The 23,964-nt window shown below is 35.7% G+C and overlaps 1 protein-coding gene across 1 annotated transcript in view; it reads left to right on the top strand.

Annotated features, from left to right (window-relative positions):
- Positions 1-23,679, top strand: part of Prosalpha4 (proteasome alpha4 subunit) — a 44,488-nt gene extending 20,809 nt beyond the window's left edge. The window contains exons 4-6 of the mRNA XM_081761227.1: positions 9,348-9,481; positions 18,468-18,650; positions 23,470-23,679. Coding sequence (XP_081617353.1) covers positions 9,348-9,481; positions 18,468-18,650; positions 23,470-23,559 — 407 coding nt within the window. The 3' untranslated portion in view covers positions 23,560-23,679. The remainder of the gene's footprint in view (positions 1-9,347; positions 9,482-18,467; positions 18,651-23,469) is intronic.
- The last annotated feature ends 285 nt before the right edge of the window (positions 23,680-23,964 follow it).

The following is a 23,964-nucleotide window of genomic DNA, read 5'->3' as shown; positions in this document are numbered from 1 at the left end:
TTATTGGAGTTGATTCTGTATTAGAAGTAAAATGTCCGTCTTCAGCAAGCTCCATTACACCAGAAGAGGCAGTAAGAACCAAGGTTACATTTTGCACGATGAATCCTGATGGTAGCATGTGTATTAAAGACAATGACAACTTCATGTACTAGGTTCAAGCACAGTTACATATTACTCGCCGAGATTATTGTTACTTTGTCTTTTGGACACCAAAAGGAATGCTGGTGCAAAAAATTCTTCGTAGTGACAAGTTCTGGGAAGAAAAATTGGAACAGCAACTTCAGAAATTTTATATGGAATGCTTGCTTCCTGAAATTATCGATCCTCGCCATACAAGGAACTTAAAAATTCGAGATCCCCAGTACATTATTAATGTTAAGCAGGGCCGTGCCGTGGAAAATCAGCGCCCGGGGCGAGAATATACGACGGCGCCCCCATACATATATTCCAAGCAATTTTTCCTATCTTTTTCCTTTTTTCTCCCGAATTTTTCACCCCCTTACATCGGCGCCCGGGGCCGTCGTCCCGCTCGCCCCGCCCCCACGGCACAGCCCTGATGCTAACAATAAGAAATAAAAAAACAAAAGAGTAGAAGTATGTATATATATATATATATGATATTGCATTCTGTAGAAAGTACGTCATTTGTATGTAGAATTAAGTTTTCTGCAGTAAATTGTGTAGAAATGATACTATTAAAGGCGTAAGTACCATTTGAAACGCTATAATATTTTAGTCGAAATACGTTGTTGGTGTTACTGAAATTCTGTTTTTTTTATTTATTGCATGTACAGGTTTTGGTGTGTAACCTTTTTGTATTGTCTTCACATATTTACATGAAGACTTTATAAAATATTTATTTTAAAATTGTAGTCTAAGCGAGAGCTTCTGTAAATTCGCATTGAACATTCGGGTTCCATAGGCCATAGAGTTAATATATTCAATGCTTGGATTATTTTTAATTTTGTAGTGCATTAATTATTATATTTCATGTATGCTTTATGCTTATTTGTTAAAGTTACTAAAGTTTTTGGTGTCAAACAGAAAATATTAGTAAAGTAAGAAATAGTGGTCAGGTTTTAATGTTATTTTATGTACTATTCTTGTTCGTCCTTCATTTATTTTTTTTTAAATCAGTCAAAAGTATAGTATACATCGTACGCGATCGATCAAACTCATCTAATGAAATATCAAGTTCAACGTCCCACGATTATGCACCGAGGCTAAGGGAGACGGTGATGATGAAAAATTAATGAAACGGTGGAATGAAGAATGAAGAAAGTGGATGGAAACGAGGGAATCCCGAGAAATCCCATACAAACGGGCACGCACCACAAAGCTTCCTTGGCGAGCGCTGGATCTCACCAAGTACCACATGCACCAGTGTGATGTGAACGCTCTACCACTGAGTCCCGCGGCCCCAAACCCATCTAATACTGACTAAACTTGACATGGTAGTTGAGCTTGACGAGAATAGTGTGTATGTAATAATATGGTGTGCAATGCGTTGGCTTTCAAGTTATGGGTCACCGAAGTTGAAATTTCGACTTAGATTAATTATGTTGTTGTTTCAGTACCTACTTATAATGAAGCTGTTAAAATCGATGAGGGACGATATTTCTTCTGAATAGCAAATTGCTTTTTTTTTTTTTTTTCATTGTGTAAAAGTTGCATTCGTGAAAAATGTGTTTGTCTACGTCTAGAATTAAGTTTCCTGTCGTAATTACGTAGGAATGTTAGTATTGTTTAAAGATATCTGCAACTTTCTAAAGACTAAAATATTTTAGTAGGAATTTTGAACTTCTGGTACTCATTTCTTATCTTTTATTTCATTAACTTTCATGTATATTTTGTTTTATGAGTTGGGGTTGTATCGTCTCGAAAAGATGTGAAAGTGAAAGTTTTTTCGGAAAGTTATCTTTTTCTATTGAAAGAATTCTGTCCGCCTAGAATATGATAATGAAAATTTTGTCTCGTCTCGTCTCGTAGGGAACATCGTGCTATATAGTGTTAGTAGAAATTTTTGGTACGCTAATATGCCAATTGTTGATAGCTGCTGATTTACATGCAGTATTTTATATAATGTTTGACAATAAATATTTAGGTATAAGAACGGTTGACGTGTAGAAACAAACTGGATATCAATTGGTAATGAACTCGAGTACAATACTTTTTGTGATGTGTGATTTCCATTATCGCTATTTTGGATAAGAAGGTTACAGAGCATTTCTATAACTTTGTCTTCTTCTAAACCTAGGGAGGTTCACTCACAACATGTGCAAAATTTTAAGTTCCATGCCTGACATAATATGGGAGAACAAAAAAGTTTTCTTTTCCCCTTAGAGGTTGAATTTCGCGAAATCCCGTCTTTTAAAAGCCAGGGGTGTTTTTGAGTAAGGGTGACATTTACTAACACTGGGAATCTAATTCGAGTTATCGCACCAAATCCAATATTCAAGCATACCTCATCTAATTAGAATTTCAGTCTCCTTGAGAAAATGGGATTTTTATATATTGCATATGGAATCTCACACAGTTAATAATGGCGTTAAACACCTCGCCAGCTTCTAATGTTCTCACATACTGTCGCCAAGGAACTTTGATCATTCATTCTCAATCTTACCACTTATTAGAGTTGATGAACTTGATTGACTTTCTTACATCTCGGTTGTTTTTGAGCGAATAATAGTACCGTAATACAGACACACAAAAGAAGTGGTCTGTTCCGAAGATAAGATCTATGTATCCCTATGCTTATTGACGCGATCTGACGAGGTGTATCGACACGATTATATTATATCTATCACTCCTGTAATTTTTCTGATCCATGTATTCCTTTTCCTGTATCTGCGAGTTATTGAATAAAGTAGAGAGATAATTATTGATGTACAGAAAGAAATTAGCTATTAAAATTTATTAGCAGTATATTATATTCTTATCCGACTGCAAGCTTGAACCCTGAACCAGTGTCGGACTGCCAAGTTAAGAGCCCTTGGCGCGGGTCCTTAAAAGTCCCATATATATATATATAATGTGTGTGTGTAAACTTAACAGGTCAGTTGCAAAGCATGGTAAGTGACAAAAATCATATTTTCTGTATTGAATAAATATATAGTACAAAACAGATCGCAAAAAATGTTACAATAATACTGAAACAATCAAACGTAATCGTGAAGTTACTTCAGTTATTTGACAGTTTTGACTCAAAGAAAGCATTTGCGATCGCGAAAATTCTTCCAAGACCTACAGGGCAAGCCCCTCGTGATCCCTGTGGGGCTCCTTGGGCCCTTGGTAATCGCTAAGTAGTCAACGTGGCCAGTCCAGCACTGCCCTGAACCCAAAGCACTAATCTACATCCAAATAATTACGCAAAATACACATATGCACACACACAAAAAGAAACATAGCTACAAGACAATACACTTCAAATTCAATGGATATCCACGGGAAACAGAAGAGAGGTTTTCGGATGTGTCTTTCTAAAAACGTAAAAAGAAGAAAAACAACCCCCAAAGGCGAGGCAATAAGTCCCTTTCCACCGCTGTGCCTTATGTGTTCTCCTTCCCTTTTCCTTCTCCTCCTCTTCCCTTTCTTTGCTTCCCGATGTGCTTTCAATAATGAACTGAAGGCCACTGACATGGGAGGAACCACGGTAGGAGGAACTATTTTTTTCTTGCGCATCCTTGCCATTTCATCAGTAGCGATGCGTCCCATGTGCAGTTTAACTTTTCTTTTTGTCGATAGATGTCTCACAAGAGAGTGTGCTGAAATCCTATCTGTGATCCATCGCCTTAAGAAAAGGGTAATATTATGAAAGATTACTGAGTTAGGAAAAGTGTAAATGAAAGACTACTGAGTTCAGAAAAGTTTATCATATTGGGAACCCAAGCGAAAAGCTACCATTAAGAAGATCTAGACACAGGTGAAATTAGAATATTTCGCAAAAATAAAAATGCAAAGTAGAAACTAAATCTAGTTGTCTAAGTGAAAAGCTTTTGTGAAAGCAGCATTGAACATTTGAGTTCCATAGACCATAGAGTTAGTTAACCATATTCGAAAGAAGATAGTCAGTAGGATGTAGTTCCTCAGGGAACGTTAATAAAAATTCTTGTTTTGTTGTTTTTCATTCGTATGCAGTAATAAATGCCCAGAATTATTTGATTTTTTAAAAATATTTTTCCTTCTATTAATTGGAAAGGCACGTGACCTTGTGACTACATTAGAGTCCAGCTGTACATAACCTACTGTTAACGTAGACTCTGAAAAATTACCTAGCTTGAATCCGGTGCATTTGGCGGACCACAACGCAAGATCAATCCTCACGATATGGGACATTCCTGATCTCAGTATCTCGCCTCCAAGGAAGTTGGTAGATAATTATAATAGTATTGTATGTTTGAAGACAACAAAAAATTCTCATATGATAATCAAATGCCAAAATTTCTATATATAAAAGAAGTCAATAGCATTGCAGTTCATTATCGGGATTTATAAGCAAATGAGCTTGATATCAAATTAATTGACCTGATTAAATGACCAGATACATGCTTTAATTGTAGTCCACAAATAGGGGGTCGCGGTGGCTCAGTGGTGGCACGTTCACCTCCTGTGCTTGGGGTCCCTGGTTCGATCCCAGCTCGCGTCGTGTGGACTTTGTGGTGGACAAACACCGTGCTCGTGGATTTTCTCGGGATTCTCCCGTTTCCTCCCACTTTCTTCATTCCACCATATTTCATTTAATTTCGTGTAGTCCACAAATAGTGAACACCAAATTTTACATGGTAGATTATAGCAATCAAGCTATTAGAACAAAAACGCGAAGGATGCGTGTATATACTATGTGTATTAGTGAAGGGACAGTACTACTTGTTACATAATTAAATAAGTAATTAAAGAAGATCTGAGTAGGTAAACGAAATATATGTCATTATTTTGTAAGTAATCTGTATAAATTGAACTGTGAAGATAGTGCGGGTCCGATATTATGACGCTCATACTACTCTGCCAAAATTAAACGTGCTCACGGAGTTCTACTCGCTTACTACTAGTATTATTATTATTATTATTATTATTATTATTATTATTATTATTATTATTATTATTATTATTATTATTATTATTATTATTATTATTATTTGCCGTCTGCCTGTTTAAAGCGTTAAGCGCCCTTCGGGAAACTTTTGCATTAGTATTGCAGAGGCTATAAAATTGTTGGTGATCTAAGATATTTTTGTTTATTCATTCATTTTAAAATATTTAACAAATAAGCTGGAACACGTGACGTACATAAATCTAACAAAAATAATAATATATATGTGCATGAAAGCGATTAGAAATATGAAACGAGAAAAATAAAATTAATGTGTAAGTGCATGAAAATAACAATGACAACTATAAGAAAAACAGTAACTGGAATAATAATCCAAAGCAGTAATTATTTTGGTAAGGTCCAATGAAATGAGAATGAATTGTACTGAACGCCACAACGAGAGGGTTCTGTTAATGAAGGGATGTAGTTATTTTCTATTCCTGGGGCTATTCAGGAACTGATGTAGATAGGAAGAGCCCATGTTAGTTGGTACATGTAATTACTGTGGAAATGATGGTAAGATGAGAGGTGGATGATATATGGTAAACATTTATGAGTCACGACTGGCAGGATCCATTTGCAAGTGGTATAATGTGAGATAATGTTGAAGACGAGTGTCGACATGTCGTGGTAGTGCACCACTGTCTCGATCATAACATAACATCCTGGAGCATGGGGTATTTTAAGCCAAAATGTAATGTAGCGAATGCGAAGCTATGGGTGAGCAGTGGTGCAAAATCTATGAGATCATTCGATAGGCCAATCTGAAATAATGACATTCCATTATAGACAATTGATCTCAGCATCTGTAAAAGTTCGGAAGAGTGACAGTTCAAATAGTAGCCATCTTTTTGGTCTTCTACTAGCTCAAGTACTTGTGCTGAGATTGTGCTCTAAGTGACCCAGTTACGGGACAATCACTTCAATTGGAAATAAGCAGATATGTGTTTAATAGCAATCTGTCACCTGCCATACATGTCTCACTACATAAACACTTCACAGACGCCATATAACTAACAATCGGAATCATTAAATTACACATTCAGGCTAGTACCTATCATTCAAGCCTAGAATTAAGTTTCATATCAGAAAACTTTTCAGACGAAAACCGTATTCATGAAGAAATTAAATGTCGACTAAGAGCAGTGAATTATCATTCACTTCAAAATCTCTTGTTGTCGCGAATTCTGTCGAGGAAGTTGAAGCTTAAAATATATAAAACGATAATCATGCCTCTTGTTCTGTATGGTTGCGAAACATGGTCGCTTACTCTGAGGGAAGAAAAAGTATTTGAGAACAAGATTGTTTCGACTATTATAATTGTTCCGTTTTGGCAATGCAACGAACACCTAATATTTCTTTTAATATAAATAGGTACCAAAAGATCTTTACCTAAGAAGAGAAGTAAGAGTGCATATATCATCTTAAGGGTCGTAATATATATCCAATTATATAAAGGATCGTTTTTAGATTTTGTGCATATACCTTCTTAAAGGTTAGATTTTCTGCATATATCTTGTTAAGGGTCGTATATATAAAATTATATAATGGATCGTTTTTAGATTTTGTGCATATATCTTCTTAAGGTTAGATTTTGTGCATATATCTTCGTAAGGCTTAGATTTTCTGCATATATCTTGTTAAGGGTCGTATATATAAAATTATATAATGGATCGTTTTTAAATTTTGTGCATATATCTTCTTAAAGGAGCAGTTCGACTTAGAAATGCATTTTTTACAATTTATTTCCATTTGTAGAGTTGAAAATTCTAAAAGAAATGGTGTTTGTTTGATCGCGATACGTTCAGTCGTTAGCGAGTAACAGAGGAAGAAAGATTTTGTGATGACGTCATAGGTGGGCAAAGAGCGAGAGCAGGCTTACATACTACACAGTGCCAAGCATTTCGTTTGTGAGAGGTGCAGTGGCACGTTCTAAGTGCGGTTTCCTTTTCCAGAACTGATTGCAAAGACTTACAAATATCATCTGCATGTAGAAAATGATATTTGATGGTGGGCTGTACAATATTATAAAACGTATCCTATAAAGCATGAGTTCAGAGTTTCCAAAAAAAAAAAAAAAAAAATCGAAACCAATATGTAAATAGATAGCGGACGAGATTGCTGCAACACCTAAGTACCTTTTCTTTAATCATTCTTCCGATTCCCAAACATAAGTATGTTCATTTTCACGTTTTGTTGCAATTTTTAACGCTGACCCTATAATTTTGTGCTTCAAGGTATGTACAGGAGCGTAACATATGAGGCAAAAATGAAATAACATCTGTAAAGTTTGCCAGAATACAAAAAACACTTCACCGGTTAAATTTATTTTATTCTCATAGCTGTCCGCGGAACAACTCTCATCACCCGTTTCATCATCATTGTCACATGATACAGAGAAATTAAACGATTGATCGATGTCTTGAGGAACAGTCATCGTCACTGATTCCTTCTACAAGCCGGTATATTTCACTCCCTAATTCACATTGTATAGCTTATTTCTAAAGCAGTAACTTCAGAATCATGAGTGACATCGTCTCTATTACCCTCTAATGCCTGGTCTTGACTACAACCATCAATTGCGTCTTGTACGATATTTGTACGTTGGTAACTGGACATAGATCGGTGCTTGTTCAATGGCTCGGATTTTAAACCTTTCAATAATATACTTGGAACAGCATTCTTTCTCAGTTTACGTGTAAATAATTCTCCTGGCATTAGCCAGAAGTGGATCTAGACGGTAAAAACTCAGGTGGGGGGGAGAGTCAGAACCCAGACTATGATATGTATATCATGTTTACTAAAAACTTTCAAAAATATCTAAATAATAGCTTAAATCAATTTTGTCACTCAAAAACTGGGGGGCCTAAGCCCCTGGCCCCAGCCTAGATCCGCCACTGGCATTAACTTTTCTTTCAGTAAACTTGACTTCTCGAAGGCAGGCTCTTCAAGATGTTTGGAACACGAGCGATTTTATTTGGTACATTTTTTTCCCATTGATTTTCTTGAGCCATAATTTATATCGATCTGGTGATTTCTCACGACTTAGAAACGTAAGAAAAGATACTTTACGTCCTCAACTTCAATTGCACAAGAATTACAACTGAAAACACAGCAGGTGTTAAGCATTTCTACTTCACTTCACAGACACAGCACGCGCTGTACTAACACGTGTTTTCTACTTCACACTAGTGTTTCTTTCAGAAAAAAATCCGGGGGGGGGGGGGGGGAAGAGACACTTAGTATTCGGAGAGGCACATTATTTTTACACAGTACTATTACATTTATTACATTATAGACGTATGATTTTGGTCGTCTCCGGGGTAATCTCTAAGAGCTCCTGGAGACAGTGCCGCCCTAAAAACATGTCTGGAAGAAACACTGTTTCGCACAACAAACGTAATTACTGCTCTCTCTCTACTTTTTTTTATACTAATGCTATAGGAAAAACAACTAACAAAAACTTCCCTCAAGAATTCAACACAGAGCAAGATAAATCCAAAACACAATCTATTAAATCCAATGCACTATTAAAGGTTTATCAGCTGCGTACAAGGGAGTGGTTGCTGACTCACATTGAGTTTCTCGCGTATCCTACCCATGACGTCACAATTTACGATTCATCAAAAACAAATGCCTGTAGAAGCTGAACGAGACGGCCTATCAAGATATAAAAAAATACGGGTCTCTTATTATTTGTTTCTCTTTCTATTGCACCAAACTTGTTTTTAACTCGAACTGCTCCTTTAAGGGTTAGATTTTCTGCATATATCTTAAGGGTCGTATATATAAAATTATATTATGGATCTTTTTTAGATTTTGTGCATATATCTTCTTAAGAGTCGTTATATAATTGAAATACATGTATATAACAAAGGGTGTAATAGAATTGAGATTTTTAAGAAATGCGTATATAAAGTAGAAGTCAGGGTATACCAAGAGGAAGTAATTTATTTCCAGTTTGACCAGTGTTATGGGATTCGTGTCATTTACCAAGCTCAAATCTATCGGTATAATTCAGTATTAGTTCTGCGTTATAAAATTACAATGAAATAAATGACGATTTCTATTTCTCAATTATCGTATACTAGAATAAAACCCAAATCAAAACCTGTATTAAAAAATCAGCATATTCTCACACCCTGGACAAAATAGTTTTTAAAAGAAGTGTGGAATTATTGTTCTTTCTGTTGTTAATAATGTTAAAAAAAAATGAAAAAATAGAGTATAATCAGTTTATGTATGTATTCTTTCGTAGGCCTAAAGCAGAAGTACACACAGAGCAATGGTCGCAGGCCGTTTGGGATATCATGCCTTATAGCAGGCTTTGACTACGATGGGAAACCACATCTGTATCAAACAGAACCATCAGGGATATACTACGAGTGGAAGGTAAAATATCAGCATGAAATATTTAAGGAAAAGAAAAAGTGATATAATTCGATAAATAAAAGTTTTGATATTTCATCCATGTTTTATTAAAACTACAGAATCACATGACTGCCTTCATCATACAGTTCTTTACTGTACATTAGCCTTTCCCAACCTGGAGTCCGCAACACGATCTCAGGAATTCCGCAAACTAATCAGAAAGGCACACACAGTGGTGAGAAATACACTATTTTAGGTTAAATGATCGAATTAATATGACAGTTTGCGTGAGAAGTGATATTCGACCTCAAGTTTCGTATACTGCAACGGAATTTATTATTATTATTATTATTATTATTTTTTCTGACAGAGCCAAAAGGCGTGTAGAGACTGATTGATATACATGTTTGTAAAATATCTGTAATCTGTATGTCGTTTACTTATTTACTCAGTACTTAAACAGACTGTATAATCTAAGACTAATGTGTGAAGAAGAAAAACACGTAACGAAAATTTCCAGATAAAAATTAAGAAAACTGCATCGTCTACCAAAATAAAAAGCACGAAACAATACATTAAATATTCTCACTCCCATTTCTGCAATTTTATATCGTGGTCCATTTATTATGGAAACGGGTCAGTCCATATATAATCACCGAAATTAGAAAAAAAAAAATCCCTAGTCGACCATCTGGGATTTTGATAATATTTGACACACAGGTACCTACATCCCTCGTAAGAAACCTGTATTTTTTTTTTCTGTCTACCAGTTCCTGAGAAATTAGAAGTGAGGCAGTCCGCATCATGACTTGAACACGCTGGTTTTTGTAAGTTTGCAAAGTGCAAGAACTCAGTTACTAATTACGAGGGTCACTACGAAAGTTTTGAGATACGCGTTGTTGTGGCACAGTATTTGAATTCCAACAATTGCGTTCGGTAGTGGTATCCAGAGCGAAGAAGCAAAACAACAAGTTTCAACTCGCCTTGCTTATCGGCGTGGCCGTATCGCCTTCACTTGTTTGTTGATGTGAGCAGTATTCGGCTGTCTAGAATGGAGCTCGAAAGGGAACATTTTCGGGCATTGATCCTTTACGTTTTCAAAAGTGGTTTGAACGGGACACAAAGCCTTGACCGTTTGCAGGGGGCATTTGGGGACCTTGCTCCTTCCCGTGCTACAATTTTTCGGTGGTCTGGTGAATTCAGAAGAGGCCAGACATCGCTTAAAGATGAAGAGAGAGCTGGACGTCCGGCAGCAGCTGTATCAGATGAAAACATTGCCGCTGTGGAACAAATGATTCGAGAAAATCCTCGAACAACTTTCAAGGACATTTAATCTACAGTGAACATTGGATCGCCAGCAGTAACAAAAATTCTTCATGATCATCTTCGGCTCAGGAAGGTTTCATCTCGTTGGGTGCCTCACACTTTGAACAGCAGAAGCGCATGCGTGTGGAATGGTGTGAGGAAATGCTTGCAATATTTGTAGGCAATTCTCGACTCGTTTCTGACATTGTTACTGGTGATGAGACTTGAATCTATCAATTTGACCCTGAAAATAAACGCCAGTCTACAGTTTGGATCTTTCCAGACGAAAATCCACCCACGAAAGTCAAGCGACCGCAAAGTGTGGGGAAGAATATGGTCACAACTTTCTTCTCCAGATCTGGCCATGTTGCAACTGTTCCACTTGAAGAACAAAGGACTGTTACCGCTCAGTGGTACACCACTGTTTGCCTAACAAAAGTGTTCCAGAAGCTTCGGGAACGGCGTCCAAGAACTGGATTGGGTGGGATCCTGCTTCATCATGACAACACGTCCGCACACACGGCCAACATCACAATTCAGTTTTTAGAATCTACGGAGGTCAAACTTATGACTCATCCGCCGTATAGCCCTGACCTGGCCCCGTGTGATTTTTTTCTGTTCCCCAGGATCAAAGATCGCATGTGTGGGAAGAGATTTTGCAGCCCTGAAGAAGCTGTAGTGGCTTACGAGAATGAACTTTCAACACTTGAAGAGTTATTTTACATCTCAAAACTTTCGTAGTGACCCTCATATGTTACATGAGTCAATCTTTTTCTGCAATAAGTACATGAATCGTTGTAATGAAGTAATATGTTGAAAGTGACATGACCATTTTATATTCGGATATATAAAATGTCAAAATCAGCACTTTTTTTTTTACATCATCCTTTATAAAGCTCATTTTTTAACGTGTCACAGATTTCTTAGATAAAACAACACATGCCTGTGTTTGTGTGCAGTACCTTACAGGGTAGTGAACTATATGCACCAGTAATGCAGAGCTGTTTATACTTTATTTACAGGATTTATGGGAGGTTAAAGTTGGCATCATTTAAAAAAAAAAAAAAAAACTTTTTGCTTACTTTCAAAACGAACTTTTTTTTTAACTATGTTGACAATTGAATATGAGTGTGATATCTTGGATGAACATTGCTACTTATGTAGCAAACAACTTACGTAAATTTCAAAACCCTGATTTATTTCCTTCCATTTTAAATCATCGCCTTTGTCATCAGGTGTCGGTATCTTTCAGGTTTAGAACGGATATGGAGAATGGAAGTAATTTTACTTTCAGAGTCCCTCTCCACTCTGGATGAGGACAAAATAATGAGCTTTGTGTTAATCTCGTGTCAGAACAGAAGTTGTGGTGAACATGTTAGATGTGCCAGTGCCAGAAACAGCAGTGGTGATGATGATGATCCCAGCTACACGCCACACATTGTTCAGGAGCAACTAAACGAGTCTCTCAAATCTGCTCACCACTGAAGAATGTAAGTAAGAGAGACAAAGAAGGATACAGCAACAGAAAACTGAAGCAGATAACAGGTGTTGTACAGGAGAAAATAGTAGATGTTCTTAGAATACCGAGCACTAGTTTCTCTATTGAAAAGACATGTGACAGGTGTGTTGATTTCTCTATGTTTATACAGCAGCTTGTAGAAAAGTGTCACAAAACATTTTCCTATAAAGAGAAAGTCCAATCTTAACACTTACCCCTGCATCTTGGAATATCAGAAAAACTGCACAGAATTTTAGGGCCTCAGAGTCTTTAGTGCGAAAAGCAAAGAACTTAAAAGATGAGAGAGGAATCCTATCACTTCAAGAACAGAAGCCTCGGAAAATAATTCCCCAGGAAACAGTGAATGAAATAGTTTCATTTTATGAAACCGAAAGGTGTTCGAGAATCTGTCCTGGAATGAAAGAGTGTATGTGTGTGCATACAGAAGGAGGTAAAGTTCAAGTTCAAAAGAGGCTATTAATGAATATACATGAAATAAGTTGAATTCTGCCAACAGAAACCACAGTTTAAAATTGGGTTTGCAAAATTTTGTGTCTTAAGGCCAAAGTGGTGTATTACAGTTGGGGCAAAAGGTACTCGTTCAGTGAGTGAGTGAGTGAGTGAGTGAGTGAGTGAGTGTGTGTGTGTGTGTGTGTGTGTGTGTGTGTGTGTGTGTGTGTGTGTGTGTGTGTGTGTGTGTGTGTGTGTGTGTGTGTGTGTGTGTGTGTGTGTGTGTGTGTGTGTGTGTGTGTGTGTGTGTGTGTGTGTGTGTGTGTGTGTGTGTGTGTGTGTGTGTCAGTCAGTCAGTCAGTCAGTCAATATCATCAAAACTTGAAACTGATGGTCGATGCCCTTCCTGGATCAGGACACAACTACAAGACACTGCTGAACATTGCAGTGTGTGATGCAACGAACAGACAGTGTAGGTTACATTATTGTGGCAACTGTGGAAGGAAGGAGATTGTGCACCGTTCTGATAATCACTTACTTGGTGCTAACTGTGTTAAATTTAAAAACTGGGTTCACACAGATTAGTTGACATTACAAACCCTAAAGCTCTCTGTAAATGAGGTTTATGACACATTGACTCAGGGATTGATAGTCTTAGACAGCACCATTACATAGCCAAGGCTTAAGCTGCATACCTGAGTAACATAAAACTTTACTAAAAAAGCAGAACTAATTATTTTACTGGATTTTGCCGAAAATTACACGTTCGTTATACAGGACGAGGTTCAGGGGTACCATTGGGAAAAATCCCAGGCAACTATGCATTCTTTCGTGGTGTACTATACTGATAATAGAACCCTGCAATGTATCACTTTCTGCTGCATATCAGATAGTTTACAGCATAATGCTACTACTGTCAGTATATTCCTAAGGCATTTTATGACACACCTGATACAAAAGCTTCAAGATAGGCAGATAGATAATTTACTTCAGTGATGATGCTGGATCACAATATCAAAATTACAAGAACATTTACAATCTGTCAGCATAAATTGTCTTCGGAATCAAAGCAGAATGGCACTATTTTGCAACATCCCACAGCAAAAGCCCACGTGATGGTGTAGGAGCAACTACAAAAAGACCCAGAGCTAGTCTTCTGTCGCCTACAAGACCAATTGGTACTGCACAAGGGATGTATGAATGGGCTGACAGCAACATTAAAGGTATATACTATTTTTATGTGTCTGCTGAAGATATCTCGAGGGAAAGTGAATGCATAGAAAAGCAATACACAAACTTGAAGACCATTCCTGGAAATCGTTCTCACCATACATTTATACCAACTGAAACAAACAAAGGCATTATGAAGATAATTTCTGCAGACGAGTGTGGTACCACAGTGTGTCCGGTGGAAGCAAGAGAAGAATGCCAACATAAGCTTCTTAGTGGTATGTACGTTGCATGCATGTATGATAGTAGGTGGTACATTGATGTGGTCAACGAAATGTCATGTGCAAATAAAGATGTACGTGTGAATTTCATGGTACCAATTGAGTCCTCTGTGCTGTCATGGCTACTGCGGAAAAATGAAGTCTGGAAACCATTCCTAATGTTATCTGTACCCTGGAAGTACCTTTATTACAAGGTAGCAGTGGACGAACATACAGACTGGATGATAATAGTTAATAAAAAGTACTAGCATGTCTTAAAAAATAAAGAAAGGTATGTTGTTTTGCAAAGTGTTAGTTCATATAAGTTTCCACAATTTGAAATCATTTATGTTTGACAGCATGCATGTATCATTTGGTTACATAACCTGTTCCACAGGTTTATTATCTTCCTTTTCACTGTGTGTGCATGTTTATGTATTTGAACGCTCAATTTCTTATTAATAAGAAATTGAGCGTTCAAAGAAATAGAGAAAAGTGCATGGCTTACATTAGAAATAATTACTTATACTGAACTGTAATTTTGACCCACAGAACTGTACTTTTTGTAACAATTAATTTCATTCCATGACAGGTTGTTTTTTTACAGTCTTACAATATATGTTTTCAAGTACACCATCAGTGTAAATGATTTTACCTGGCGGACACGTAATTCTTTATTTCCATTCTCCATATCTGTTCTAAACCTTAAAGACTACCGACACCTGTTGACAAAGGCATGATTTAAAATGGAAGGAAATATATCAGGGTTTTGAAATTCACACAAGTTGTTTGTTACACAAATAGCAACGTTCATCCAAAATATCACAGTCATATTCAACTGTCAACATACAGTAGTTAACGAGGGCTCTAAAAATAAGCAATAAGTTTTATATATATATATATATATATATATATATATATATATATACAATGATACCAACTTTAACAGGGTGTCTACTGGTCATGAAAGTCATGAAAGTAATGAAAAAGTCATATATTTTGCTTAGCGGTCATGAAAGTCATGAAAAAGTCCTTTATTTACCCAACTGGTCATGAAAATCGGAAATCTCAGAGTATATTTTTATACTTCATACTTTTATACCTCATACTGCATGTACTGAAACAGTTGTATCAGGTCAGTAATTGTGAGAATTTCCCCCACCAGTTAGTGCTGGGTAACTGGTACTTTACTGTCTTCCTAGCTGCTCCCCATTTCATCTTCTAGTCTCTGTAATATAGTAACTTTTTACTGTCCAACTTTCTGATCTGCTATTTCTTTACTTCTAAGAAATGTAAATTGTGTATTTTTGGGCCTTTAGACTTATGCAAATAATATTATTTGTTTGAGTTTGCAGATTTTAAATTTGATGATCTATTTTTTTAAAACGAATTTCTTTTATAATTTGTTTTGTCTTTGGGCAGTTCTCTGAGTGCTTAATTTGAGACAAATTTCTGCTAGATGGATAATTATACTCAGAATTAAAACTTCAAATACAGTATAGAGTGATTCACTGGTAAGAGCAGGCCCGTATTTAGGTAAGTGCTATTCTGTGCTCGAGCACAAGGCGGCAGAATTTTAGATTCTTTCTTTAAGATTCACAATAAGTGATATTTAAGACTAGCAACTCGCATAGTTCCGTGCAAGCACGAGAAAATATGTTAATGTTTTTAATTCGCTCTAATTACAGTAGTTACTAATTAGCTGTCTTATCTGAAAAAGTCATCCTCTCCTACCCCCACCCCAAGGGGTGACGATGAACTTGAACATCATGAAAACTGATATCGTTAAACTCAGAGACTTCGAAAACTATGAATTTAACACTAATATCGATCGTTTTTGATTACTTTTAAAATCTCGCCCCCCCCCCCTCCCAACCTCACTCCTAGAGAGTGGAGTATGACCTTGAAGTTGAATTGGATTGAAATGTCACTATTCATCTCAGCGACCCCTAAAATTATGAATGCTTTGGAAAGAGCTTAAAAGTATATGACTAGCTTAAAAGTATATGAAAGTATCCAGACTCTAATCTGTATCTTGTAAACTAATATAATTTTTTACATATAAATCTTTATGAAATGTTTTTTACTAAACTTACTATGAACTTCAATTATGTGATAAGTTCAAAATAAACAATGTCAAAAACACTGCCTGTTTTTTTCTTTTTTTTTTAATTCCATATTTTACTATTACAATGATAAGAGTAAATATTTAAGAAATTCAAATGGCATAACGATTGATTAAAAATTAATAGTGTGCATTTTCTCGAGACAGTCTTTTCTTGTAAACGAAAATTATAAATTTAGAATTCAGAGTACATAAAATACAGATAAAAAACCTAGCTGAATGTAACGGGACTGTTCACAAGATTTTTTTAAATCTATAGAACCTGGTAAGCCTTAAACCCATACTTGAACCGCAATTAAAAATTTGTTTACTGCCTTTTAAATTGCTCTTGCATTTTAAAATTAGTTGTCAGCTAATCGACATTATGTACATTAGACAAATAAGAACATAATGTGATCTTCATCTTAACCGATGCACCACTGATGGTAGGGGTTTATTATTACTAATGGTAAATTTTTATCACCATGGTCATGAAAATTTGAACAAAAAAGTCATGAAAAGTCATGAAAAAGTCATGAATTTACTTTCTGGTATTCCAGTAGACACCCTGTTTAACCTCCCATAAATCCTGTAAATAAAGTATAAACAACTCTGCATTACTGGTGCATATAGTTCACTACCCTGTAAGGTCTGCACATAAACACAGGCATGTGTTGTTTTATCTAGGAAATCTGTGACACGTTAAAAAAATTAGCTTTATAAAGGGTGATGTAAAAATGTGCTGACTTTGACATTTTATATATCCGAATATAAAATGGTCATGCCGCTTTCAACATATTACTGCATTTCAACGATGCATATATTTATTGCAGAAAAAGTTTGGCTCACGTAACATAATTAGTAACCGAGTTCTTGCTCTGCAAACTTACAAAAACCAGCGTATTCAACAAGTCATGATGCGGACTGCCTCACTTCTAAGTTAATTTCTCAGGAACTGGTAGAGACAGGAAGATAAAACATTACAGACTTTCTTACGAGGGAGAAACGTTGATTTATGAAGTACAAACTAAATCGTTGGAACCGTCTTCGAAAAATGCCAATCTTTTATTTCCACTCTCCAGGAAACTACCCTTATTTTTAAGAAGTAAAACCCTGAAGAATCTTACAGAAAGAAAGAAAAGACCAGAGCGTAAAATTTGGTTCGGACACATTGAACAAGTGTACTTGGGACAAACAAAGAGTCGGGACTACTTTTAATATATTTTTTTAGGACCATGAAACGTGTGAATCCGTTGAAATCTCTAATTCAAATTTTTTTCACACTACCATAGTTTTCTTATTCTATTTCGCTCGAAAGAAAGAAAAAAAATTATTATTACTATTATTTATTTATAATGATGATACTTCATCAAGTGAAGCAGGTTCTTACGACCTACATTTCTTTTAAACCGCTAGACTAGGCACGGAATTCGTATATGGAGGCCTTTTGGTAGAACAATACAGAGGTGCGTTTCTGTTGTACGAGTTCAATAATGAGAAGACATTGGAGTTAACTTTCAGTTTCTTTATGTTACTTTTTTGCTTGATTTTATTTACCTATGAAATTGAAAACTTAATTTTGCATACCGATGCTGTATATTCACGGGAAGAATACTCTTGTCACAGTGAATTTTTGTATGATCACAGGTTTTCAGTCTTGAATTTTTCGAAATTTTTCCCGTAGAGGGAAGAAGGAAATATTGTTTCTTTAGATAGATCCAAGTACGAAAAATTAGGTATATTGGGGGTTTTCACTACATATAATACGAACAAATTGGCAATTAGCATAAATCTTGGAAATTTAATTCTGAGAGGTAGGGAGTGATTTTTTTTATCATCCAGCCCGTGTACTTCAAGATTAAGTCAGATACAAAAAATTTATGAACTTGACCACTGTTCAATGTAGAATTTCTCGAATATATCATTTAGAAATGAATTATCTTTGTTGTAGCTATGGAATGAGCTTCCAGTATATACTTAATTGTAAAACAGTCTTCTAGTAGCGTGTCGTTATCACTTGTAACAGTTAAAAATCTACAAGAATGTTGGAAAGCCTAGGAAATCCGAAGAGACTGCCATAATGACTCAAGAGTTTGCTGCTTAATGTCAAAAGTGAAAGATCATGTTAGGAAAATAATTGATTTCTTTAAAATTGATTTTTCTCTCTCGCTCGATCTCTGTACACAAACATATTGATTTTTTGTTTCTAAATTTTCGTAGGCTAATGCTACCGGAAGAAGTGCTAAAACTGTTCGCGAATTTCTTGAGAAATATTACACTGCAGAGGAAGTGTCCACAGAGAAAGGAACTGTGAAGTTAGCCATTCGAGCCCTCTTAGAGGTTGTGCAATCCGGCCAGAAAAATCTGGAAATAGCCGTAATGGAACGAGGACATCCCCTTAAGGTTAGTACTTCTTATTTCTTCAACATATTAATCATATTAATCTTAGAATTTCCAGGCCCGTATTGTGTTGTTTCCTTGCAGCTGTGTTTCTGTTTATTCAAAATACCTTATACCTTGATCATAGTATTTGATACTAAGGTACCGTGGATATACATTGACCCATCCTCATGTTAAGATTATTCTTTCTCTTTATTTCCTTTACCACATTTTTATTATTAAAATCAAAAATCAGCTTACCGTAGAATAATATCTATATATTTAAATTTTTCCTTTCATAATTACAGATTACTAATATAAAACCTTTTCAATTAGAATCCACTGAAAGCAAAATATGTCCAGAAACATACCGAAACATCATGACTTCTTTTTCTTTTTTCTCGAAGGCATGTGTATTGAACCATAGCCGTTTCTGCCTTCAACATCTCATTTGCGTTAATTACTGTTGTACGAAAAAAATTGAACGTTTGTGAATATTTGTGGTATTGTAGCGTCCTTTGTCCGCAACACTGAACAATAAGTGTGGTATTGCATGTTATCTTTAATATGTAAATTTGAAATTTGTAATAACATGGCGTAGTGCTATTTGAAAAAGTACAACTTCAAGCAACTGTTAATTTAGTGGTATTGAAGGATATGTTAAAGAATATCAACGTGCCGATGTTTGCATGGTGCATATAAATCATCTATTTGAGAGTTACAAAAGGCATTCTAAGATATATATATATATATATATATATATATATATATATATATATATTGTGCTTTAATGCCCCCTCCCCGAACAACTGAAGTAGACTCATTCACTCGTGGTCACGTTATGTGTGGTGATAGAAGGAAAATGAGCGCTTGGAAAAGCGTCATACAAGCACTTGCAGTGGAAATGAGCGGATGGTGACGATCAATGGAACTCACCAATTCGGTCATTCAATACTTACGTGCGGCGATAATGTGTAACCTAGAGGTGAAATGGGAATGAGAGGAAGTGATAAAACCGCATCTTCGACCAAGGAAACCAGGAAATTCTCTCATAGAGACCGGTTATGACTCAGACGCATAGTGAAAATGCACTGGCTTAAGTCGTTGAACATAGTAGCCACAGAGTTTCGATCAACATCTGGAAGAAGTGATCCCAGTACATGTACTATTTCTCATGAGGTGTTAGATCTGGGATTCAATGGGCGAGCTATTACCCATAAACCGAAGGTCACAAAATTGAACGAGCGCTGCCGATTACAGTGCTGCAAAACCTAGTGCGAGTGGACATTGGGGCTGTAGAAGAACATTATGTGGAGTGACGGATTACGCTACATGCTGTGGCAGTCTGACGGATCTGTGTGGTCACGACACATGCCCGGTGAACGCTACTTTCCGGAGTGAATCGTTCATACTTTGAAATTTGGCGGTGCTGGAATCATGGTCTGGGCTGTTTCTCGTGGTTTGGACTGGAATCCCTAGTGTTGGTGCCTAGAACAATGAATGCCAACGTTTATCAAGTAATCCTAGACAATTACGCGCTACCTGTCCTTTAGTAACTGTTCGATGGTGGCCCATTTGTGTTTCAACATCTCAGTGCCAACGTGCACAAAGAGCACACCATCATAGAGCGATTTGAGGAGATTAAGGTGCAACACTCGACTGTTCGTCCCAAAGTCCCAACCTCAACCCTATTTTTCACCTTTGAGATTATTTGGAGCACCAGTTGAAGGCCCAACCACAGCGCCTAATAACCACAACCCCACTATTCCCGTTTTGCAGGACGAATAGAGGACTATACCGGTTGAAGTCTTTCGCAGCCTTATGGAAGACCTTCCTAGAAGAGTCGAGGTTGTTACCATAGTGAATGGCGGACATAGAGCACACTAACTCCTTATGAGCGTAAAATGAGCAAGTAATTGCACTAATTGCAGTGTAGTGTAGAAAATGAAGTATCGAAGGATAATTAAGTTTGATCGTTTGAAGTGGAAGTAATAGTAAATAAATTAGTTACTATCAATAAAATATGCTGGACTATTACTCTTTCTCCATTTATTTTCTAGACAAAACAGAAAATCAACTGAGAAAACAAAAACTTTTGTGTTAATACAATGGACTAGTTTTAATTCGAAGTCCAAGGGGACATGAAAAAACTTCGAATTATTCAAAATTCGAATTATCCAACAATATTCATTTTCACATTTATACCAACAAACAAACCAAAGTACTGTGCATCAAAAACATATTCATATGGTGTAGACTATACCTTTAAAGCAGCTTATTATTTGCGTGATCGAATACTGCAAACTAACAAACGACATTGACTCCACATAATTCAAACTACGTGTACAATGGAAAATATATTTAAGTACAACACTACAACATACATTGAATAGCCCAAACAATTAAACACCAGTAACAATTTGGATATTCTGTTCTCACTTTTAAGAAGTCGTAAACCTCATTTGCTTAAATTTGATTGTTTTTGTACGGTCAATAAATCTTGAATTTCATGTATTGCGTGGAATACGATATTAATAACATTTGGTTAACTTTAAAAATAATTCATCTTAAATTTTCAACCAATTCTGAAACAAGATGAGATTGGCACAAGTTCTCTATCTTTACTTCTTCCCCAATTCACCTTCGTCTTTATCATTACATAGATTTTCTATTTATCTTTTGCATTACTCTTTCCTATGGCTGCATCTGGATAACTGAAAACACGTTAAAACCGTATTTCTCTATTTACATCTGTCCAACATTAAAAATTTTCAACTGTATTTACTTCGAATTATCCAAAACATAGGTTCAAAAATTCGATTTATCCATGATTTTTTACTATTGTTTTCAATACAGTTTTCAAGGGGAATGGACTTCTGTTCGAATTATCCAAGTTCGAATTAACGAGAGTCCACTATAACGTGAAATGTTACATTAATCAAATATAGCTGAAAATAAGAAAATACCCAAAATGTAAAGCACTTGATGCTATGTGTAAGTTTTGAATAAATATCTGTGAATTTCCGTTGCCACTTCTGGCTGCATGGGAGGTAGGCTATACAGGAGCTCATCGTAAAACGACATGTTTTATTAAACCGAAAAGTGGCTTAAGTCAAGCAGTCTATGACCTCTTTAGCCTTCACACAACTCATTATTTCTGCTATGTGTAGCAGATGTTTATACTTCCATTGACTTACTGATCCCTTTTCTTTATATTTTTCGTTGACTTTTCCAAGCAGGCAGTCATCGGTCTTTGAAATACATAATCTGATCCTTTTGCATTTTTCTATTCTCGTACTGGGGGTCATTTTTCTTATCTGTAGATATTGTCATATACTTGTGGGATTTAAAATTTACCCAGTCTTCGAATGCCCCGCTTCCTGTCGCATTGCAAGAAACTATAGTGCCGTCGGTAGTCTTGTCAACATGGAGTTTCTATTCTGTCCAGCACAGATATCGATGGGCATATGGAGTTACTTTACTTCTTGTGGAATTCGATGAAGAAAATCAAGGGAAAAGAATTTTAAATTTAAGAAATTTTATTTTGCGCAAATTATACTAATATTTTGTTACCATGTTTGCGCGATTTTTAAAATGTATTTATTTATTAAGTTATTGCCCTTTTAAGATAGTAATTAAAAGTACTTTTAGATAGTTTATAATCAGAAAGGCCTAGTAACATTGAATATATTGAATAAGTAGTCGCGGATAGACAAGGGATGGCCCCCTTAGTTCGGGAGTGTGGCATGAGGATAACAACCTCATGTAAAAAAAAAATCATCTTATTATTAAAAACTTGTTCACAAACATTCACAAAAGCCTCGGACCATGACTAATAACTTGACATGACCTCAGCAAAGTAAAATGGACACTAGGTTTGGAACATGGAGTATAAGAAATCTTTTGAGGGCAAACGCATTAAAATCTGTAACAAGTGTGTAAAAGAAACAGAATGGATCTGGTAGGAGTTCAGGAATTTAAGTGAAAAGAAAAGGGAACGGTGCAGACCGGAAATTTTACGCGTCTTATGAAAAAGGAAATAAAAATCAGCAACTAGGAACAGGATTTTTGTTTCTCAAACGAATAATTCAGCAATTAAACGTGTTGAATTTGTTGATGATAAAACACTTTTATTACGGTTCAAGGTCAGTGGTGCGACTTATTGTTTTAAATGTATATGTCCTAACAGAAGATAAGATAACGATATAAAGAACAATTTTACGAAGAAATAGAGCATGTATTTGACCAATTCCCGCGACACTATATGAAAATTTGATTAGGAGATTTTAATGCGAAAGTAGGACGAGAGGATATTTTCAGATCGATTACAGGAAACGAAAGTCTGAATAAAAAAGTAATGATAACTGTGTTAGACTCGTGAACTTTGCAACGTCTAAAAACTTTATCGGGAAGAGTACAAAATTCCCAGATTGTGACATTCATAACTCATCAGATGGAGAAAAAAAAATCAAATTAATCACATTTTGTTAGATAGAAGACAGTCTATGATAGTTGATTTTCGGTCTTTTAGAGGAGCAATCTGTAACACTGACCAGTACCTGGTGGCAGCGATTATAAGAGAAAGCGTTTATCGTTGACAAAAGTAACTCTTCAACATTTGAAAATGGAGGCATTGAATGTAAAGAAATTAGAGGGGGGTCAGGCAAGAAGGGAGTCTAGTACATAATATAAAATGGGTTATTTCCTTCATTTATCAATAAAATAAACATAATTAGAATTTTGTTTCAACACTTCTAAGAATGATTTGTTAAATTTGATAGTATTTTTGAATCTGTTTCTTTTCTTTTTTTAAATTTTTTCTTACGTTGTATCTTTGATCCAGATGCTGAATGCCGAGGAAATTGAAGCTTATGTCCAAGAAATTGAGAAAGAGAAGGAGGAGGAAGCACAAAAGAAGAAACAACAAAGCTAAATTATTGAGATTTTTTTTTTTTTAGATAACGAACATGTTTGTTTACTTGAGTACTTCTTTTTGCAGAATAATGTGTTGCGTCTCTTTTTTCACAATAAAGTAATTTGTTTCATAAAGTTATGCTGAGTTGTGTTTTCTATACAAGTTGCTGTTAACCTCTTATAAAAATTTCACTGTTAAATAATTGATATTAAATACTATTTTAAATATACTGTTTCTGCAGTTATTTAAATATACACTATGCTAGTATGTAGTAGATGAACTTATTGTCTGTATTTCCTATGAATGATTTTCATATCATTTAACAGAGGACGCCCTAACTTAAAAATGCCACTACTGAGAGTGCTCGCTTAGACACAATCATATAGCAAGGTTACTATGTAACAATATTTATTCTCCCCATTC

This window comes from Thermobia domestica, chromosome 1 (assembly GCF_964235325.1).
Source record: "Thermobia domestica chromosome 1, izTheDome1.hap1.1, whole genome shotgun sequence".
Lineage (NCBI taxonomy): Eukaryota > Metazoa > Arthropoda > Insecta > Zygentoma > Lepismatidae > Thermobia > Thermobia domestica.
Note: the sequence above shows the minus strand (reverse complement) of the source record. Positions and strands in the feature narration are given on the sequence as shown.